At 32.9% G+C, this 21807-nt stretch overlaps 1 protein-coding gene, 1 non-coding gene and 1 pseudogene across 2 annotated transcripts; 2 read left to right on the top strand and 1 right to left on the bottom strand.

The window, feature by feature from the left end:
- The first annotated feature begins 10295 nt into the window (after positions 1–10295).
- Positions 10296–11219, top strand: LOC140694181 (olfactory receptor 4A47-like). Its single transcript, XM_072957572.1, has one exon. It carries the CDS (start codon positions 10296–10298, stop codon positions 11217–11219), a length of 924 nt encoding a protein of 307 aa, XP_072813673.1.
- A 1815-nt stretch (positions 11220–13034) lies between these two features.
- Positions 13035–13141, bottom strand: LOC140694243 (U6 spliceosomal RNA). Its single transcript, XR_012069988.1, has one exon. It is a non-coding gene; the product is annotated as a U6 spliceosomal RNA (small nuclear RNA).
- Positions 13142–18813: 5672 nt separating this feature from the next.
- LOC140694172 (olfactory receptor 4A47-like) lies at positions 18814–19734 on the top strand (annotated as a pseudogene).
- Positions 19735–21807: the final 2073 nt, after the last annotated feature.

Raw genomic sequence — 21807 nt, 5'->3', positions numbered from 1 at the left:
GCACATTATCCATCATAAAGGAAAGAATTTAGCACTAGAACTAGCCTCCTTGGAATATGAAAGTCTTCATAAATCTGATGCAAGCTTTCCTTTTCTCTGAAGAATTTGTGATCATTATAATTCAAAAATGAACTGTATCCTTCTGCTATTAATACTAGCTTTCCTGCTAAAATATAAACTCTATAATGTCTGGTTTATCAGTGCACCTACAAGTTTGGAATGCATTTACAGTAGGGAGTCAGTAAATGATATGTAATAAAGTAGTCAACTCAATTTTATAAAGTTTCATTAATTTTTACTTAATTGCTATATTTACTTTTAATTCTTTCTCATTCTTAGTTTTATGTTACTCAGATTCTTATCACTTATCTTCATTGTTTTTATTGTAAATTTAGAATGTTTAATGTTATACAGATTATTCTTTTATTCAATATAACATTTTTAGTGTAATATTTAATTTTCTAAATTAAAAATTGAAAGCTAATAGATAATAATGATAATACATATTAAAAATGAAATCTGTGCAAAATGGAATAACTTGGAGTAAACCTCCTACTCATCCTAAATTACAGTCTTCCAGTTTTTCCAGATGCAGTCATTATCCTCTAAGTTTCTTCCAATAATAATATTTGCAAAAATATGTATATTTTTACATATGTGTTCACAATGATGTCTCTGTGTATAAATTTTGCTATTTACTACTCAGCCTCCTGAGCATCTTCATATACCAGTCTACAGATCTAACTCACTCTCAGTTTCTTCAAACTGCTTAATTTCTTTTTAAAGATCACTAACACCGATGAATCCAGTCCCCTTCATGTTTTCTTCAGTCTTCTATGACAAATAATTTTGCAATGAAGTCTTTTTGAAATTTCTTAAGTTTGAGTTCCCAGCGGTGGAATTGCTGAGTCAATTGATACATACATTTAAAATGTTGATGTTCATAGTTATTGACAAAATGCCATCTATGAGTTTGTACCAAACTCACTACTTTCCTAATTCTGGAGAATACCTTTTTATGACATTCTCAACAGCCAGTGTTGATAAACATTTGTAGTATTTCAGTCTGATTAAAGAAATTGTGTTTCATTTGTATACTTTAATTACAAATGAATATAATTGAATTTGAGCATTTATTCAAGTGTTTTAAATGATTTGTATTCCTCTTTCATGAATTGCCTATTAATGGATTTTATGTGTTTTATTTGATTGCTGATCTTTTTCATATTGATTTTTATAATTTAATTATAATAATAAAGAAGTTATCCAATTTACTATGTAGGTAGAATTATTATTTTTCCAGCTTCTTATTTATTTTTCTTATTTCTATACTGTGCAGAATCGTTTTGGCCATGTCAAAATATTTTAAATTTTACATAATCAAATATATCCATATTTTATAGTTTCTGTGTCTTGCTTAGTAAGAATTTTCCTATTCAAATGTTACCAAAATATTCTTCCACATTTTTTCACATTTAATTTTTAAGTCTTTTTGCTTTTTAAATTTTATGTCTGTATTTTTAAACCAGCTGCACTTAATTTTGTTGTAAGGAGTTAAGTAGATATTACATTTTAATTATTTTTTTGGATTGGCATTCTTATCAATACATGATTATTTTTCCCCATGGCTTTGCTATCCCAACTATGCATTCTAAAATATGGTATGCATTACATCCAATTGAAGCTTCTATTATCTTCCATTGGTCTCTTTGTTCATGTTCCATGTAACAGAGGATGCAATTACATTTGATTTAAAATACACTTTGATACCTTATCAGTATAGGATTCCTTCATTACTATTTCTTATCAGAATTATTACTATTCTTATATATTAATGCTTTGAAATTTAGTTTCAACAAGCTAGTCTAGTAAAAACTATGTTCAGTTAGTATTTTGAATAAGATTTTATTGAGAAAGAATTTGGATCTTTAGAGAATTCTTATTCACAAACTGGTAGGTCTTTCCACTTACGTCATCTTTTATGTTAATAATATCTAGTATGTTTCCAGTATATATAAAGTTTAGTCTTTCTGAATTTTTTATGCTGTTATTTTAAAAGGATCTTATTATCTATTGCATTTTCCAAGTATCTGTTCTTTCAATATAGAATTTTTTTTAACTTTTTAGATAAGATACAGTTTTCACAGTATATCATTCATCCTTTTCAGTCTAAGTTCTAAAAGTTCTGATAAATGCATAAGTTCTGCAATCATTATCACAATCAACATGCAGAATGCTTCATCACCAAAAGTGTTTCCATGACCCTCTGTAACCTTCTCTTGCCTTCACTTCCAGGTCCTAGTAAACACAGATCCATTTCCAATTCTAGAGTTTTGTCTTTTCCCAGAATGTCATATAAATTGAATCACATAGTATGTAACATTGTTCTCCCAGCTTTACTGAGGTATAGTTAACAACTTAAAGTTGTATATATTGCAGATGTACAATGTGATGATTTTACATACATATACACTTTGAAGTGATTACCACAGTGGAGCTAATTAAAACATTCCTTACTCTTAGTAAATTTCAAATATACAATACAGTATATCATACAGCATTATGCTGTATATTAGACCCTCAGAACTTATTCATCTTATAACTGGAAATTTGTAACCTTTGAACTAACATATCCTCATTCCCCTCCAACTCCTGGCAATCAACATTTACTCTCTACTGCTTTGAGTTTGCTTTTTTTTCCCTCAAGTTTCTACTTGTTTGTGAGATAATACATTATTTTTCTCTCTGTATCTGGTTTATTTCACTTTGTGTCTTCCCAGTTCATCCATGTTCCAAAAGACATGGTCTTCTTTTTATGGTTGAATAATATTCCATTGTTATAGAAACAATGCATTGTCGTGTGTTGTCAGACACTTGGGTTGTTTTCATATTTTAGCTGTTGTGAATAATGCTTCACTTAACATGGGAATGCAGATATCTTTGATGATACTGCTGTCATTTCCTTTGGATATATACCCAGAAGTGGAATTGTGGGATGATATAGTATTTTTAATCTTTAATTATTTTAGAAACCTCCATGCTGTTTTCCATGGTGTTTGCATCAGTTTGTATTCCCACCAACAGAGGACAAGGGTTCCAATTCTTATATGCCCACATCAAACATTCCTCTTTTATAAGACATTAATTTCTTTAATGAGGGCCTTGCCCTTTTGGTTTAATCACCCTGCAAATGCTCTAGTGCCTCACATTATCATCTTGGGCAATCAAATTTCAGCATATGAATTTTGGGGAATATATACATTCAAACCATAAACAGGGTACAGATTCATTCTTCTGCATTTGGATAAGCAGTTTTCCCAACTCAAAGTAGAGCCTTTTCCTTTTCCCACAGTGTATTCATGCCTCTCTTTTCACTGACCATTTGACCATATATGTGTGGGTTTATTTCTAACCTTGCTGTTGAGTTTCACTTGTCTATGTAGCTGTTTTTATCCTATTACCATGCTGTTTTGATTACTAAAGATTTGTAATATATTTAGAAATCAGAAAGTGTAGTGTCTCAAGCTTTGTTTTCCCCTCTCAAAATTGCTTGGCTATTTGGGGTCTTATGTGGTTCTATATGAATTTAATGAGTTTTTTTCTTGTATTTCTCTGAAAAATGCCATTGGAAATTTGATGGGGATAATTTTGAATCTGTAAATTGCTTTAGATAGTGTGGACATTTTACCAATATTTATTTTTCCATTCATGAACATGGAACATCTTTCCATTTATTTGTGTCAGTTTTTTTCATCAATGCCACACAATTTTCAGTGCACAAATCTTTCACCTCTTTGGTTAAATTCATTCCAAATTATTCCATCCTTTCTGATGCTGTTGTAAATAGGATTATTTCCTTGAATTCTTTTTCTGATAGGTCATTTCTTGTATATATAAATGCAACTGTTTTTATGCTATTTTTGTATTTACAACTTTGCTGAATTGTTTATTAGTTCTAACAATTTGGGGTGCAATTTATTATGTCTTCTATATGTAAGATCATGTCCAGTATCTAATCTTTTCAGTCTGGCTTCTTGATATTATTATTATCATGCATTTGAGATTTATGCTTATTATTGTGTTTATCAATAGCCCATTTATTTTACTGCTGAATAGTATTCAATTTTATGGCTATATCACAGTTTATTTATTCATTTCTTCATTAAAATATATTTTGATTATTTCCAGTTATTTGAATGCATTAGAAAAACTGCCATAGTCATGTATAGGTTTTTACAAAAACAAGCAAACAAACCTGAAAATATGAAACAATTATTTTAAAGACAGTAGATGTCAGGAACAATTGACAGTGATCAATGTGCAGTTGAAAACAAAAATTTGAGCTCTACAGTTTTTCCAGTTTATTACCTTGGAAAAGTTTCCATGCTGCAGTACACAGAGGGATACCTCAGAAGATCTTGGGAGACTCCTGAGTTGAGGAGATGGTTACTATAACGCTCTCAACTTTCTTTTCCTCCCCATAAAAACATTTTTATTTCTTTGCCATGCAGAGCTGGCATATGGCTTGCTAAGGTTGCAGTCCCCAATTGTGATTCTCTGCTGATCTCCAATACGTACACTTACTGAACAAAATAGGAACATAAGGAATAGGTTAGTAAATATATATATTTTATATATGAAAGTAGTGGTATTGCATGGTAGTGGGAACAATAATTATTCAATAGATGTGTGAGGAAAATTTATTTATCCTTATGACAAGAAGAATGTGTATTTCTACTTCACATCTTATCTGAAAATGTATACACCCTATGTGGGGATATATGCAAATGTGGGAAAATACTTTTAAGTGCTTAAAGAAAATTATGTTTGTAAATTTGGGGCAGCATGGAATTTTAGAAGTACGTGGAGAGATTCATCCTGAATCTGGTTTCTACATCCCTACATCCCAGCATAGGTGGTTAATCCTTGATCCCAACCATGTCTACTCCAGTATCCATGAATGATCTCCAATTCTCATAATTTGGAAGTGCTTTATTCACTCTATTCATTTCTTTTCTGATTAGAAGATCTAGAGTTTTTTTTTCACTTAAAAATAAATGAAACTATCATCTATAATAACCTATAATGAAAAAAGAATATCAAAAAGAATATATACATATATCTGTATAACTGAGTAACTATGCTGTTCACCAGAAACCAACACAACATTGTAAGTCAACTATACTTCAATAAAACAAAATAAGCGAAAGTTCATGCCTGGTGTGTAGCTGGGGCCTGTTGGGTATCAGGGCTGGCCCCTGGCCCCTAGTGGGTGAGGCTGGGCACTTGGGCTAGTGTCAGTACACTGGTAATGAAGCTAAGTCCCGAGGTCTCTGGCTGTGGGGTCTGGGGGTCCCAGAGCTGGTGCTGGATTGCTGGTTGGTGGGCCTAGGGCAAAGGGTGTCCTGAGGCTGGCATCTTCTGCTTGGTGAGTGGGTCTGAGTCCTGACATGGATACCTAAAGGACACTGGTGTTTCCAGGGCTGATGTCCACTAACTGGTGTTCTAGGCCATTGCCCAGTGGGGCTTGTGTCCTCCCACTGGTGGGTGGAGCCAGGTCCTGGGGTCTCTGGTGGCAGGGTCTATAGGTTCAGAATCTGCTGCTGGCATGCACATGCATGGGGGTGGGGGGACACGGGATCCTCGGTCTGATGCCCATCCCCTAGTGGACGAGAATGGTTCCAAGGTGACTGGGGTCTCAGGATTCCCTACAGTAACCAGCCTTCTGGTAGTGAGGTTATGCCCCCACCCACCTTGCTGCTTGGTCTGAGGCTTCTTAGGTCTGGTGCACACTAGCTGGTGGGCTGGGCTGGGCCCAACCACTAAAACACTAGAGGGAATGTTCCAAAATGCAATGTGCAAGCATCAGTGCTCTTGTCATGAGATAGCTCCCCCAAATGGCTCCTGCCAATGTCTTTGTCCCTAACATGAGTCCCAATTTTTCTTACCTCCCCAGGAGGATCTCTAAGATCAGCAAATGAGTCTGACTCAAGCTCCTTTCAAATGACTATTTATGCCCTCGGTGTTGGAGTGTGTGTGATTTTTGGAAGAGCTCTTTTTGTTTGTAGTCTCTACTTCCCACAGTCTTCTACTGGTTATCCCAAAGGTAGACCAAACTGGCCTTCAAACTTGGGGGCTCATCTTTCAAATGCAGGACTCCTTGGCTGAGGAGCTTGATGTGGGTTCAGGATCTTCACTCCTTAGGGAGAAATTCTGCTACTGTAATTATCCTCCCCTTTATGGGTTACTTACCTGGGGGTAAGGGTCTTGACTGAACTGTCTCCAATCTTCCTATTTGTTGTAGTTCCTTATTTATATCTTTTATTGTAGAGGAAATTTTTCTAGCATTCAGAATGTTCTCATTAGTAGCTGCTCTAAAAATAGTTGTAATTTTGGTGCCCCCATGGGAGGAAGTGAGCTCAGGGTCTTCCTACTCTGCCTATTGGCCATTCCCTCCTATATGTCTGTCTTTATGTCAATTCCACACTGCTATGATTATCATAGTTTTGTAGTATGTTTTAGTATCAGGAATAGTAAATCCCCAGATTCATTCACATTTTCAAGTTTGTTTTGACTATTTGGTTTGGATCCCTTGCAATTTCATATGAATTTTAAGATGGATTTTTTTATTTCTGCAAAGAAACATTTTTGGGATTTTAATATGGATTTCACTGAATGTGTATATCACTTTAGGTTGTATTGTCATCTCAGTAATGCTAAATTTTCCAACTCATGAATGTTTTCCATTTATGTGTGTCTTCTATAATATCTTTCAGCAATCTTTTGTAGTTTTCAGAGTGCAAGACTTTTGCCTACTTGAATAAATTTATTCTTAAGTCTTTTATTCTTTTTGATGCTACTGTAAATGGAAGTGTTTAGTCTTTGATTTGTTCATTTATAGTATAGAAATTCACCATTCATTCATGATTAAAAAAATAGAAGGGCTGTATCTCAACATAATAAAGGCCATTTATGACCATTCCACAGCTCAAATCAGACTCAACTTTGGAAGGTTGAAAGCTTTTCCATTAAATTCAGGAGCAAGACAAGAGTGAACACTCTCACCACTTTTTAAAAAAACATAGTACTGCAAAAATTTTCTTTTGACATATTTTTGGTATTCTATCTATAAATCCTGTCATCTTCTAGATGATATGATTTACTTAATTAAATTTTCCTTAACTTTACTTTCTGTAACAGTGCTTCCAATGGTAGCCACTTCCTATCCTTTGGATCTCAGTTTGTCACCTTTTAAGTAATGCCTTCTCTGATTACATAGTAGAATCCTCCCTCTTATTTCTGTTGCAGTGCCCTATTTGTTGTCTTATAAGCAGTACATAAGACCATCATTACTTTATTAAATTTTCTTTTATTTTTTGACTCTAAAATAAGAATCTGAGATCCATGTAGGAAGGAAATTTAACATGATTTCCTCCCCTGTTTTATTTATTAATGGCTGTGTTTTCACTCACAGTACAGTTCCTGGCATTAAATAGGTATTTTAAATTATAAAGTATGGATACTTAATTAGTTATTATATCTATATTGGTGATAATATTTTATACATCTAACCAAACTTCAAGGCAAAATAAATTTGGTATTAAATAAAAGAAAAGAAAATCTTATTGCGACAGATTGGAAAATACATGATCATTTAATCTAATTGGAACAAAATGACTGGGCTGGTATCATATTTTTCACTAGCATTAACATCATAATATTTTTAAAGCTATTTTTTCTCCATATTACACTTTCCTGACCTAGTTATATGATTTGACCTAATCGGATCTTTATATAAAGATATACTTTTAAAACTTTGTGGAAAATCACAGTGAGTTTAATTAAATGAGGATCAGTTTTGGACACATTCCAATTCTAAGACTCAATGATAAATCAGGTTAGAAGGGATAAAATGCCCAGTGATCTTTGCCGATATCAGGAAAGAGATGCTATGTTTTTAAGAACAGATAGAACATTTTAGTTGGTCCTTTGTTAGAATTAAAGCATTGTATTAGAAAAAGAAAAGCAGAAGAATGTCTCTCACAACCAACCAGCTAGTCTGGCTCTGCAACATAATACAGTGAGAAGGACTGAGCAATTGAATAATATTTTTATTTTTTTAATTTATCTATTTTCTCATTAAACCTTGCTTTACTGGGTCTCAGAATTCTTTTTTTTTAAACTTCTTTTTATTGCATTATAGTCATTTTACAATGTTGTGTCAAATTCCAGTGTACAGCACAATTTTTCAGTTATACATAAATATACATATATTCATTTTCACATTCTTTTTCGCTGTGAGCTGACACAACGTCTTGTATATACATCCCTTGGCTATACAGTATAGTCTTGTTTATCTATTCTGCATATGTCTGTCAGTATCTACAAATTTTTGAACTCCCAGTCTATCCCTTCCCACCTGTCTCCCCCTGGAACCACAAGTTTTTATTCTATGTCTATGAGTCTGTTTCTGTTTTGTATTTATGTTCTTTAATTTATTTTATTTTATTTTATTTTATTTTATTTTATTTTATTTTAGATTCCATATATGAACAATCTCATATGGTATTTTTCTTTCTCTTCCTGGCTTCTTCACTTAGAATGACATTGAAAGTTATTTTTAAATTTTGAAGTTAGTAGAGTAAGGTTACTAGAGACACCTTTTCTTGTCCAATGACTGGTTGCAGTCTTTCTATGTAAACACAAGATTTGCTAGTTTTTTTGTGTGTGTGATAAATTTCCAGTGTGATAAATCATGTGTGTGTATGTGCGTGTGTGTGCTCACACACTGAGGGATTTTTTTACATAATTCATAGTGCAAATAAAAATAATCTTCTGAATAATCAGAAAACTCCTCAGAGAAAATGGACAGAAAGTTGAATGAAATAAAAGAGATCCTCAAGTAATAATGCAGCCTATGTCCTCTGTTTTCAAACTGGATGATGGATGATTTCCAAGTCTTTGTGAGTAACTTAAAAAGCCTTCCTCCAGATAGTGAACAAGCCTCCACAAGGTATGTCTAACAGTAAGTATTGGGAACCAGGCTTGACAATTGTGTGACTGTCTTCATTATGTAAGAAATTAAATTACTTTGAAATAAATCAAACAGATTCAATTGTAGTTTTATCACTTAAAAATGTGAGGCCTTGGAAAATTAATTGGATGTTCTGAGCCTTAATTTCTTCAACTACGAAGTGGGGGTTACAGCTCCTGTTATTAAACATTTAAATATGACATATTAAATTGTGAGGGCTTGATTGGAATCCACTATAGGAGTTTTGAGACATATAGTGATATAATAAGAGCAAGATTTAAAGAGGATCATATGGGTGGATTCAAGAGAATAAATTTTTGGAGGCCAGAATAAAAGTGGAAAGACAGATATGAAAGAAGGATATTGCAGTGGGCCAGTAAGGAAATGAGGGTGTAGGGAATGATCAGATTTGTGATATATTTTGAAAATGGAGACAAAAGGATGTGTTAAAACTATCAATAATATGAGAACAATAGGGAGTGAAGAACACTAGGAGGTTATTTGTCTAAGCAATTTAATGATACGGAAACTCATTATTATTACAGAAAATTTTAAAATTATTTTTATGTAGGTTAAATTGATATCCAATTGTAGATGCCAAAAATTGGAGATGCTGCCTATACAAGGTTAAAAATAAATGGAAAGATAGAAGATTGGGACACAAAATTAAAGTGCTTCAGCATTTATTGGTCAGGAAAAGGAGGAATATCCATCTATAAACCCTAAGAATTTTCTGTGTGGTTTGAGGCAATTCAGGACAGTTACCTTCTATTTATAATTTGATCTACTCACACTGAATGTGTAATTTAGCTTAAATGAAGTTAAATTATTACACTTTTATGACATTGTAAATGGTGTACTATTTTAGGGAATTCCCTTCCCATCTTCTTTTGTTTTTTCACTTTTTCATTTAAAACTCAGTTAAAGCATTCCTTTCTCTGGGAAACTTTCTTTGATTTTAGTTTGATTGATATATTCCTACACTGTTACCTTAGTGTTGTGTGAATATCCTTACAATGGTACTTATTACATGGATCTAACCTCTATTTTGTATCATATCACTGTGCATAAGAAACTCTGCCTTATTCAACTTGGTAATCACATGTCTATGATCCATTGGATACAAACAAATACTCCATACAAATTGTTTTAATTGAATGGATAAATAAAGGATTATACTTACAATGCATTTAAGTATTGTCCCCCTTGTTTTGTAGCTAAACTGCTTCTAATATGTGAAGTCAGCTCCTGTACAGACTAGATGGAACCAAGGAACAATGTAACTTATTTCATCCCCCTGGGCCTCACACAGAATCCAAAGAAGCAGAAAGTCCTTATTGTCATGTTCTTGCTTTTCTACATTTTGACTGTGGTGGGCAGCCTGCTCATTGTGGTGACAATTACTGTCAGTAAGACACTCAATGCACCAATGTACTTTTTTCTTGCTAGCTTATCATTTATAGATCTAATTTATTCCTATTCTAGTTCCCCCAGATTTATTTCAGACTTCTTCTTTGGGGAAAACATCATATCCTTTGAATCTTGCATGACTCAGCTTTTTACTGAGCACTTTTTTGGTGGGTCAGAGATTGTTTTTCTGTTGGTGATGGCCTATGATTGCTACATGGCCATTTGTAAGCCTTTGCATTATTTGGTTATCATGAGGCAAAGGGTGTGTGTTGTGTTGCTGGTGGTGTCCTGTGTTGGAGGTTTTCTGCACTCAATTATTCAACTTAGTACTATTTATGTGCTCCCATTCTGTGGCCCCAATGTCATTGATCACTTTATGTGCGATATGTTCCCCTTGTTGAAACTTGTCTGTACTGACACCTTTGTCACTGGCATCTTAGTGGTGGCCAATGGAGGACTGATGTGCAGTATTTTATTCCTGCTCTTACTCATCTCTTATGGAGTCATCTTGCACACTCTAAAGAACCTGAGTCAGGAAGGGAGGCAGAAAGCCCTCCAGACCTGTGTTTCCCACATTCCTGTGGTTGTCTGTTTCTTTGCTCCCTTTATTTTTATGTATGCAAGACCTGCTAAGACGTTCTCTGTTGACAAATCATTAAGTGTGTTTTATACAGTCATAAGCCCCATGCTGAACCCATTTATCTACAGCCCAAGAAATTCTGAGATGACTAATGTTATGAAGAAACTCTGGAGAAAAATATGTCATATCAAGTAGTAAATAAGTGCTTCAGCCATGATGAAGCAATAAAATTAGCATTAAGGCCAATCTCCTTGGAATGTAAAAGTCTTCATAAATCTGAAGTAAAATGTCCTTTTCTAAAGAGATTTATGATAATTATAATTAAAGAATGAAGTATATACTTGTGCATTTGGTAACAGTTTCCCTGCTAAAATGTAAACTCTAATAGTGTCTAATTTAACACTGCATCTGGAAGGGTGGAATGCATTTACAGTTGAGAGTCAGCAAATGTTATGCAATGTATTAGTCAATGAATATTATAGAGGTGCACTATTTTTTAGTTAATTTCTGTATTTATTTTTACTTTCTTATTCTTATTTTTGTTGTCAGTCAGATTTCTGTCTTTTATCTTCATTCCTATATTTGTTAAAATATTTAATACTGTACAGACTTTCCTCTTTATTCAATTTCATTTGCTTTACATATCCTATTTTTAGTGTAATACTCTACTTTTGAAAATAAGAAACTGAAAATAGTGGATAATAATAAATATTAAAATAGAATTGATACAAAAGGGAATATGTAGAATAAATCTCTTAATCCTCCTATAGCAGTATCTCCCATTTCTTCAAATGCAGTCACTCTGTTCTTAAGATTCTTCAAGTTATAATCTTTGCAAAAATTAGCGTATTTTCATAGATGTGTTTGTGATGATGTCTCTGTGTATGAATTTTGCTATTTAATACTCAGCCTCTTGGACGTCTTCATATACCAATCTATAGATCTACCTCATTCTCAGTCTCCTCATACTGCTTAACTTCTTTATAAATATACAGTGACACTGATGTATCCATCTTCTTCATGCTTTCTTCAGTCTTTCTCCATGACAAGCAGTTCTTCAATTAAGTCTTTTTGAAATTTTCTAAGTATGAGTTCCCAGTGGTGGAATTGTTGAGTCAATTGGTTTATGTATTTAAAATGTTGATGTTCATAGTTATTGAAAAAATGCCATCCATGAGCTTGTATCAAACTCACTACCCTCTTCATTCTGGAAAATATCTGTTTGCCTGAATTCTCAAAAACCATTGCTTGATAAATATTTTGGGTATATAACAGTCTGATTAAGGAAATTGTGTTTCATTTGTATACTTTAATTATAAATAAGTAGAATTGAATTTGGGTACCTATTCAAATGTTTAAAATGATTTGTATTCATTTACATGAATTGCCTATTAGTGATTTATGTGTTTTATTTGATTGCTGATTTTTTTCCGTATCAATTTTTAGAATTTATTTATGTACTAAGGAAATGATTTCCTTTTCCATGTATGTGGAATTATCTTCTAGCTTGTTATTTGATTTTGTTGTTTCTATACTGTGCAGAATATTCTTGGCCATGTAGAAATATGTTTATATTTGTATAATTAAATCTATCCATATTTTCTTGCTTTTATGTCTTGTTTAGGAAGAATTTCTTTGTTTCACCATTACTAAAATATCCCACATTTTTTCAGCATTTAATTTTTAAATTTTTTTATTGTTTTATATTTTATATTTAGATTTTTGAACCATGTAAGTAGGGATTGCATTTTAATTATTTTTCAAGAATCATTCAAGGTCATTTTTATAGGTGCAATATTATTTTCCTCATGACTTGATATCTCAACTTTGTATTCTAAAATATGGTATGTGCTTGGATAAAAATCAGGCCTCTATTAACTTACAGTGATTCATGTGACTTTTAAGCATATGATGTGATTACATTTGATTTAAAATATGCTTTGATACCTCATAAGCCTAGGACTCCTTCATTTCTATTCCTTATCAGAAATGCCTATTCTTTTTTTTTTTTTTAATATGGAACGCTTCACGAATTTGCATGTCATCCTTGCGCAGGGGCCAAGCTAATCTTCTCTGTATCATTCCAATTTTAGTATATGTGCTGCCGAAGTGAGCACAGAAATGCCTATTCTTGCATATTTGTTTTATAATTAAAATTCAATAAGCTAGTGTAGCAAAAACTAAGTTTAGTTAATATTTTCAATGAGACTTGATTTAGAGAAAGTTTATAACTTTAGTGAATTGAGATTTCTTATCCACAAACATGGGTATTTCTTTTATGTTCATATAAATCTGGTATATTTTTTATAGATTTAGTATTTTTGAGTTCTTTTGCTACTATTGTAAATAGAATCTTTTGTTCTAATACATTTTCCAATTGTCTGATATTTTAATGTAAAAATTCTTTTTGTTTTCTATTTTTACATAATATAAAATCTTTACAGTGCCTCATTCATCCTTTTTAAGTCAAAGCTATGTAAGTACTGACAAATATATATAGTTATGTAACCACCACATCAATTAATATGCAGACTGTTTCATCACCAAAAATATTTCCCCGTGCTCCTTTGCATCACATCCTCCCTTCACCTCCAGGTCTTGGAAAACACTGATCCATTTCCATTCCTATAGTTTTGTCTTTTCCACAGTGTCCTATAAATTGAATCATACAGTATGTAGTCTTTTTTTTCCTCCCAGCATTGTAAAGGTATAATTGAGAATTCAAAATTTTCTATATTTAAGGTATACAATGTCATGATTTCATATACATATATGCTGTAAAATGGATACCACAGTCAAGCTAATTTACATACCAATTACCTCTCATGAATATCTAGGTAATTTATTATTTTTGATGCCATTGTAAATGGGATTATTTTCAAAATTAATATAAAATATTTTTAGATAGCTCATTGTTAGTATATGTAAATGCAGCTGATTTTTGTATGTTGATTTTGTAGCCTGCAAATTTATTGAAGTTGTTTATTTGTTCTAACAGTTTGGGGTGCAATATTTTTAGGTCTTCTATACATAGGATCATGTCGAATATCTAGTCTGTTAAACTTGGCTTCTTAGTCCTGGTATCATGCATTTGAAATTTGTGCATATTGCATTTGTTAATAGTTCATTTTATTGCTGAGTATTATTCCAAACTGTATGACATTTATCCTTTTCTCCATTAAGAGATATTTTTATTCTTTCCAGCTATTCGAAATTATGGATAAAACTGATACAAATATTCATGTATAGGTTTTTATAAAGTCAGGCAAACAAAGAGCCAGAATATGAAATAATTATTTTCAAGACACCAGATGTCAATAATGATTGACAGTGATTGCTGAGTGATGAGAAATGAACAAGTGAAGCTCTAAGGTTGTTCTGATTTATTACCTTTAAAAAGTTTCCATATTGTGGTACAGAGAAGGATCCCTCAAAAGATCCTGGTAGACTCTGAGTTGAGGAGATGAAGTTGAGGGTCTGAGAAGACCAAGGCACTGAGGCAGCTAGATTTCTGAGGGTGGAACACTGCAGATCATAGACCTGCGGGGCAGAGAAAGAGAGATTCAGAGGCATTGAGGGAGGCAATGTTGGAGATCTGGAGAGATCCCCCTCAATTATTCATAGTCTTCAGGAAACTACATGAGGATGGGAAAAGATCTACCCACACAGGTTAGAGAGAGGAGTGCTTGGTGCTCAGACTGGGCTAGGAATAATGCCTATTCTCAGCAGCTGGAAGGCTTCATTGTTCACAGGGTCAGTAGAGGGAGTTAAATACTAAGAAAATTCTGCATCAGCAGTGGGACGTAATTTAGCCCCAGACCCAGTACCGCTTCAGATCTGCTTCATAAATCATAACAGCATGCAAAAAATCAGAAATAAAACATTTAAAAGAATCAAACTAAATATTGTGCTCACAATTTTGTGTCTGTGATAATATGAGATCTTGGTCTGATTATTTCTCTTATGAGGACCTTGTTTCATTCTGGTATAAGGATCACGCTGGGTGCATATGCAGCGAGGAGATGAGCTGGGAAGTATAATTTCCTCCCATCCCTAAAAGTATGTATGTAGGATTGGTACTATTTCTTGATTGATTTTTATGTAGAATTCACTGATAAAGCTATATGGGGATGGAATTTTGGGAAGGATTTTAAAGAAATAATTTTCTTGAGTGTTAGATTATTACAGTTTTTAATTACTTTTCTTAGTGTGTTTATGTAGAAATTTGTGTTTTTCATAACCGTGGTCCATTTTCTTTTAGTTGTCAAGTATGCTGTCATAAATTATTGTATCCTTTTATTATCTTTTTAAGTTCTGCAGACTCTTCATACAGTGATGACCCTCTCTTCATTCTCAATTATGATAATTTTTTTCTCTTAATTTTCTTATTCATTTTTGCTAAGATCTTATCAATTTTACTAGACTTTCAAAGAACCAATTTCTGGATTCATATATTTTCTCTATTTTTTCAATCAATTTCTATTTCAGTGATTTCTGTATTCTATTTACTATTTCCATTGTACAATGTTCTATTTACTATTTCCATTGTACAATGTTCTCTGTAATAGTTTTGCTTTTTCTTTGCTAGCTCCTTAACATCGAAGTTTAGGTCATTTCTTATAGCATTTCTTATAACATTTCTTGCTTTCTAATGCTTAAAATTAAAGCTATACATTTCCCTCTAACCATTCCTGGAGCTACATCTTCTTTTTATAGTTTTTAAATATATAGTTCATATATATCTTTAATACATCTTTTTTTACACATGTATCATTATCTTTCTATTGAAAATTAATTTTTCCAAAGATTCATGAATAATTTAGACTTGGGTTGTTTGATTTGTATATAACTGGAAAATTTTATATTTTTGTTGTCAATTTCTTGTTGAATTACATTTTTATAATATATACATATATTCTATATTATTAAGTCCTTTGAAATGTATTGCAAATTCTTTTGTGGCCCAGTTTATTGGTTATTTTGATGAATGCACCATGAGCAGTTCTTTGAGATAAATAGAACAGTCCCACAAATGTTTTCTCTTTCCCTACTCCCACACTAACACAGATTCTCTCAACTTGGCTCTCTGAAACCATGTGACAAACTTTATCTGCATTATAAATAAGATTTAAATGACTTCTTTTGAAATTAACATTTATTATCTTCTGGAAATCAGATCAGATGTCATCTGCAAAGACAAAGCTTAAACAGATTTTCCTACTTTGAAGGTCATGATTTAAACAAGAAAGCTTTTACATATTCTACTTCTACCCAGACTGGACTGTCCCCTTTTGGAGATATGACCTCAAGTTGTTCTTTCAGGATTTTCCCTCAGAGGACAGGGTTCTGAAAGGCCTATTCTACATGGTGATTACCTTGGTGGCATCTCTGGAGATAAGAAGTGTACTGTCAAAATTATGATTAACGTCCCAATGAATTTAATTAGACAAGAATCACCCTTGGAGATGCACCAGTTGAATGACTCTATAATATGTACTGCAGTTCAAATGTAGATAAAGTGTTTGTGGACCTTTGCCATTACCCTCAGAGAGTATCTGTCTGTACTAGTACTCACGTGATAGGCTTCTTCCCAAAATGGAATGATGTACTCAAAACATAATAAAGCATGCATATGAAGTATTCATCCTTCAGGAAACCCAACATTCAACAGTGCTGTATGAAGACAGGACAGTGTAACAGGTTGAGAATCAAAATGTGATAAAGGCTTTTTCACTGTTTCATTTTTACTGGTATAAAACACAAAATGGCAAAATTTTTATCTAATTAATTTAAGCATAATTTACAGTTTTTTCTTCAATTAAAATGTTGATTTAATATTTCTTTGTTAAGAGGACAAATTTTGCCAGCAATTTATATTTTTAGTCTCTGTTCAAAATCAAGATTCAAATTTCTTTAGGTATCAGGTCATACATATTCATTTTGAAAATTCTAACAGTTCAAAAAGATATATTTTTCTAAAAGATTGGGATGAATCAGATTTCCTGCAACATGAGAAGAGTTGGTCATGTGGAAACAGGTCAAAGTCCAGTGATGGTGTAAGTGTCCTGTTGTCTGTGTTCTCAGAGATGGAATCAGTCAATGAAGGACAAGGGAGAAGGCACCAGAGCCCAGTTCATGGATTGAATGGCTGTCTCCTTATGCAGGTAACCCAGGAAAGTTTATACACAAGATTCTGAACTAGACTTTATATTTTGCAAAAGTACATTGGTGGTGTGAGAATCCAGTCTTTCAGAAGTTCCCCTATCTGTTTCTCATGACCAGCAAAGTTAGGGATCCTTTGTGATCACTAAAATATGTGAAAATCAATTCTATTATGTAATAACCTTTTGGGATATCCTCTTATTATAAAGATCTAGAATAAATTTACCTTCTCTAACATCAAGTATACTTTAAAAACTAATTTCAAGTGTAACTATTTGGGAGTAATTTAATGGGCAGATATTTCTATCTTATTCTTTATTTCCCCCCTTTTTAAACCCTTGTGTTGAGGGCTGACTTCCACTAGATCACAGCTAGGGAGCTGCTGTGCTACCTAGGAAACCCCGACACAGAAGCATGTCTTCTATCAATGGTTTAGCACCAGGTTCCCCACAACCTGTGATGCATGATGGGTGAGGCGGCGGCTGCCTTTCTGGCCATGCCCCGTGTCCCAGGACAGAAAGCTGTCCTCAACAGATACTTCTAAATCTCATGGTAGTTTTAATTAATATGTGCTGTAAGCATTGCATTTTTATCTAAACATTCCAAATATAATTTAGAGTTTTTTCTCCAATTAAAATGTCAGTTTAATATTTCTTTGTTAAGAGAACAAATTTTGCCAGCAATTAATATTTGTAGTCTCTGTTCACAATCAAGATCAAATTTCTTTAGGTATCAGGGCATTCACATTCATTTTTAAAATTCCAGCAGTTCAAAAGAAAATCTTCTGTTAAAAACTAAAAGATGATGTAGCATCTGTAGAAAGTGACTGAGTGACTTCCAAGAGCCCAATGTAATACTGTAGTAAGTAAGCTGTTGCTTCAATTCCTATTTTTCTGTTCACATATTAATTTCAGCATCTTATCATATGTTTGTGGACCATTTTGATGTATCCTTCCTTTAATAGTTTGTTTATATTTTTATTTATTTTATATTTTTATTTATATCTTTTATCAGTTAATTGCTTAGAGATATTTGTCTATTTTAGATATTAACTCTGTATATGACTTCTAAAATGTAAACCTTTTCTCCAAACTACTTTTGTATATTGACATTGTTATATCTTTTCCTAAATCTATGCAAAATTTTTAAATTGTCAAATATATCTATTTGGGATTTTAATGATTGTTTAAGAAGATTCTTCCACCTTTAGAATGTAGAAAGTTACCTCTTTTATTAACTGGAAAGTAAATATTAAGTAAATCTTGCTTTGCTTTTGTATTAAATCTTTAATAAATTTTAATTTTTGTAATAAGTATTACCTATATGTACAATTTAATTAGCTTCCTGATGGAAAGTTAACTGTGGCAAGTGATTTATATACTAATTTATCCCTTTCCCATATATGTCCCTAATTACTTGCCTCTCCATTAGCCTATAAGATTGTTGAGGTTAAGGATAATGTTTTAATCAGATTTGTATTATAATTTCTGAAAGTACTGGAACATAATAAACCATACTGCCTATTGGCTGAATAAACAAATTATCTTAAGATTTCAAGAAGTCACTAATAATAAATATATTTACAGGTAATTTTGTCCTGAGCTCTGAAATAAGACATATAGAAGAATCTATGGAGCAAAGGAACAATGTAACCAAGTTTGTCTTCTTGGGGCTCACTCAGAGCCCCCAGGGTCAGAAAATGTTATTTGTTGTGTTCTTGCTCATCTACATGGTGACAATGGTGGGCAACATACTCATTGTCATGACTGTGGTGGTCAGTTCAACGCTGGATTCCTCCATGTGCTTCTTTCTTGGCTACTTATCATATATGGATGCTGCTTATTCTACTGCAATCACCCCAAATATGATTATAAACTTACTCAGTGAGAAGAAAATCATTTCATTCCAAGCCTGCATGACCCAGCTTTTCATAGAGCACTTATTTGGTGGTGCTGAGATTTTACTCCTGGTGATCATGGCTTAAGACTGCTATGTGGCCATCTGCAAACCCTTACATTATTTGACGATCATGAATAAGTGAGTGTGTATTCTGCTGCTGCTGTTGGCTTGGGTTGGTGGGTTTTTGCATGCTGTAGTTCAACTGCTCTTGGCTTACAACCTTCCCTTCTGTGGCCCCAATGTCATTGACCACTTCCTCTGTGACATGTATCCCTTGTTAAAACTTGCCTGCTCTGATACCTACATTATTGGCCTCACTGTGGTTGCCAATGATGGGGCAATCTGTGTGGTCATCTTTATGCTCTTACTCATCTCCTATGGGGTCATCCTGCACTCCCTGAAGAATCTTAGTCAGGAAGGGAGGTGCAAAGCTTTGTCCACCAGTGGCTCCCACATTACTGTGGTGGTCCTCTTCTTTGTCCCTTGAGTCTTTATTTATGTGAGACATCCTTCTGCCTTACCCATTGATAAGTCCTTGACTGTGTTTTACACTGTTATCACTCCTATGTTGAACCTTCTAATCTATACTCTGAGAAGTGGAAAGATGAAAAATGCCATGAAAAAGCTCTGGACCAAAAAAAGAAAATGAGACATCAGGGAAATGTATTACTTATTTTCTATGAAAAGTTACTCTTTCTAAGTTAGCCATGAATGATCATTTAGCTGTAGTAAATTTCTCCTCAGGTTTAATAACTTGAGAATGATGAAAAACATTTATTATTTGAATACTTCCAATGGTCAAAACATATTTTTAAGATTTTCATAATTTTTCAGTTCAAAGCATATATTTTATGTGAATTATATTTTTAAGATTTTTAAAATTTCCTATGAAAATATGTATAGTTTTTGGTTATAAAATGTCTCTGTTGAGACTACTGATTTCTGTTCTATATGGCCAGTTAAGCTATAGTTAATCCTATAAATTTATTTTAGTTAGTGGAAGATTTTCTTATGTTTATGTCTTAAGTAATGTAATCTTTCCAGAATCAATAGGGTTCATTACAGATTTTGGAAAAATAAAGTAAGAAATAAGACATAAAAACTTGGTTCACTCCTCCCTACACAGAAACAGCCCATATTAATATTTAAAACACGTGTTTTATTTTTCTATCTGAAAGATATTTTTATATATCCTTTTGCTTATATTGCTCAGTATGTTAACATCAAAGAAGAGTGATGTTTCAGAGATGCAACATTAATAACCAAGAGGCTAAGTATATTAAAATAATCTAAATAAACAAAGTGTATATACATGAAATAACCAATCTTACTTATTTTTACAATTGGGAAATCATATTATCTCCTCAATTGGAACAGCTTTTTTTGGTGTTACATTTTCATAAAGATGACTCATTAATCTTCCCAGATAGTTTAGACTATCTGATAATACTTCTGCTGGTTTTCATTATCCCCATCTCCATTTTTGCTCATAATGTTCCATGGCATTCTTTAGAGACACAGGCTCTGCCTTTCATCTGTAAATTCATCATAAACCATAATCTGTCAGCTTCAAATATACACTACAGAACTTGACACCAGATATTTTGAGTGATATCGTTAAAAGACATGCTGCAGTATATGTCTTTCTCATCTCTTTTATTAATGAAATACAGATTATTAGGAAGAAGCCAGAATACATTGTTCTATTTGGTCAAGATATCATTAATAAATCTTCTTTTTCTCTGAATAAGGCTTGAAACAAAATATTATCTGCCTTTAAAGTGGTCAAAATCATGCAGTCAAAGAAACTTACTATTCTACCTCCCTTATTTATCCTGGATACATGAGGGGCTAAGGCTAGGGGGCTGTGGGTGATTTTTCACTGGTAAATCACACTGTATGAAAAGCCTCATATTCTGATTTGTATTGCTATTGTTGTTATATGGATATTTCTTATATTATCCCAAAATCTTTCCAAACATCATAGTATTCATCAAATAATATCAAGCATTTGATTTGATTGGAATTTATGGAATTAATTCCTCCCCTTTTGGATGTTGCTATAGATTGAAAGTTTGTTTCCCTCTCTAAATTTATAAGTTAAATCCTTTATAATATGGTGGTATTTGGAGGTGGGCTGTTTGAGAAATAATTATGTCATGAATGTGGAGCCCTGATGATGGAATTAATGCCCCTATAAGAGAACTTTGAGAGCTCACCTGATCCTTCTGCCACATGAGGACACAACAGATAGCTGTCTGTAAACTGAGGAGGGACCCTCACCAGACATGGAATCTGCTGACACCTTAATCTTGGAGTTCTGAGACTCTAGATCTGTGAAAAATAAATGTTTATTGTTAAAGCCATCCAGTCTGTGGTATTCTGAAATAGCTCCCCAAGTGGACTAAGACAGAAATTTAGTTAATTTTCAAATTTGTATAATTCTGTCAAATGATGAGCTATAAAATTTTGCTAATTATCTGTATTCACTGGTCTATAAACTCCCTGGTGTCAGGGAAATTTTTTTAGCTGTCTTTATGTTCTCATAATATGTGGGACATAGAATCCACTCTATATACTGTCAATTTCTTGAATTCTTCATCTATTGGAGTGAAAATTTTTATTGAAAAACTTTGATTAATTCTTTCTACATTAAATATATATATTTGTCACAAATATTTACTCTTCTTTGACATTTTCTACAAATACTTACCATGTTATT

This window comes from Vicugna pacos, unplaced genomic scaffold, assembly GCF_048564905.1.
Source record: "Vicugna pacos unplaced genomic scaffold, VicPac4 scaffold_20, whole genome shotgun sequence".
Taxonomy (NCBI): domain Eukaryota; kingdom Metazoa; phylum Chordata; class Mammalia; order Artiodactyla; family Camelidae; genus Vicugna; species Vicugna pacos.
The sequence above is the reverse complement of the archived record's forward strand: the minus strand, read 5'-3'. Positions and strand labels throughout refer to the sequence as shown.

Coding starts and splice junctions, on each gene's coding strand:
- LOC140694181 (XM_072957572.1), top strand. CDS start 10,296: ATGGAACCAAGGAACAATGTAACTTATTTCATCCCCCTGGGCCTCACA.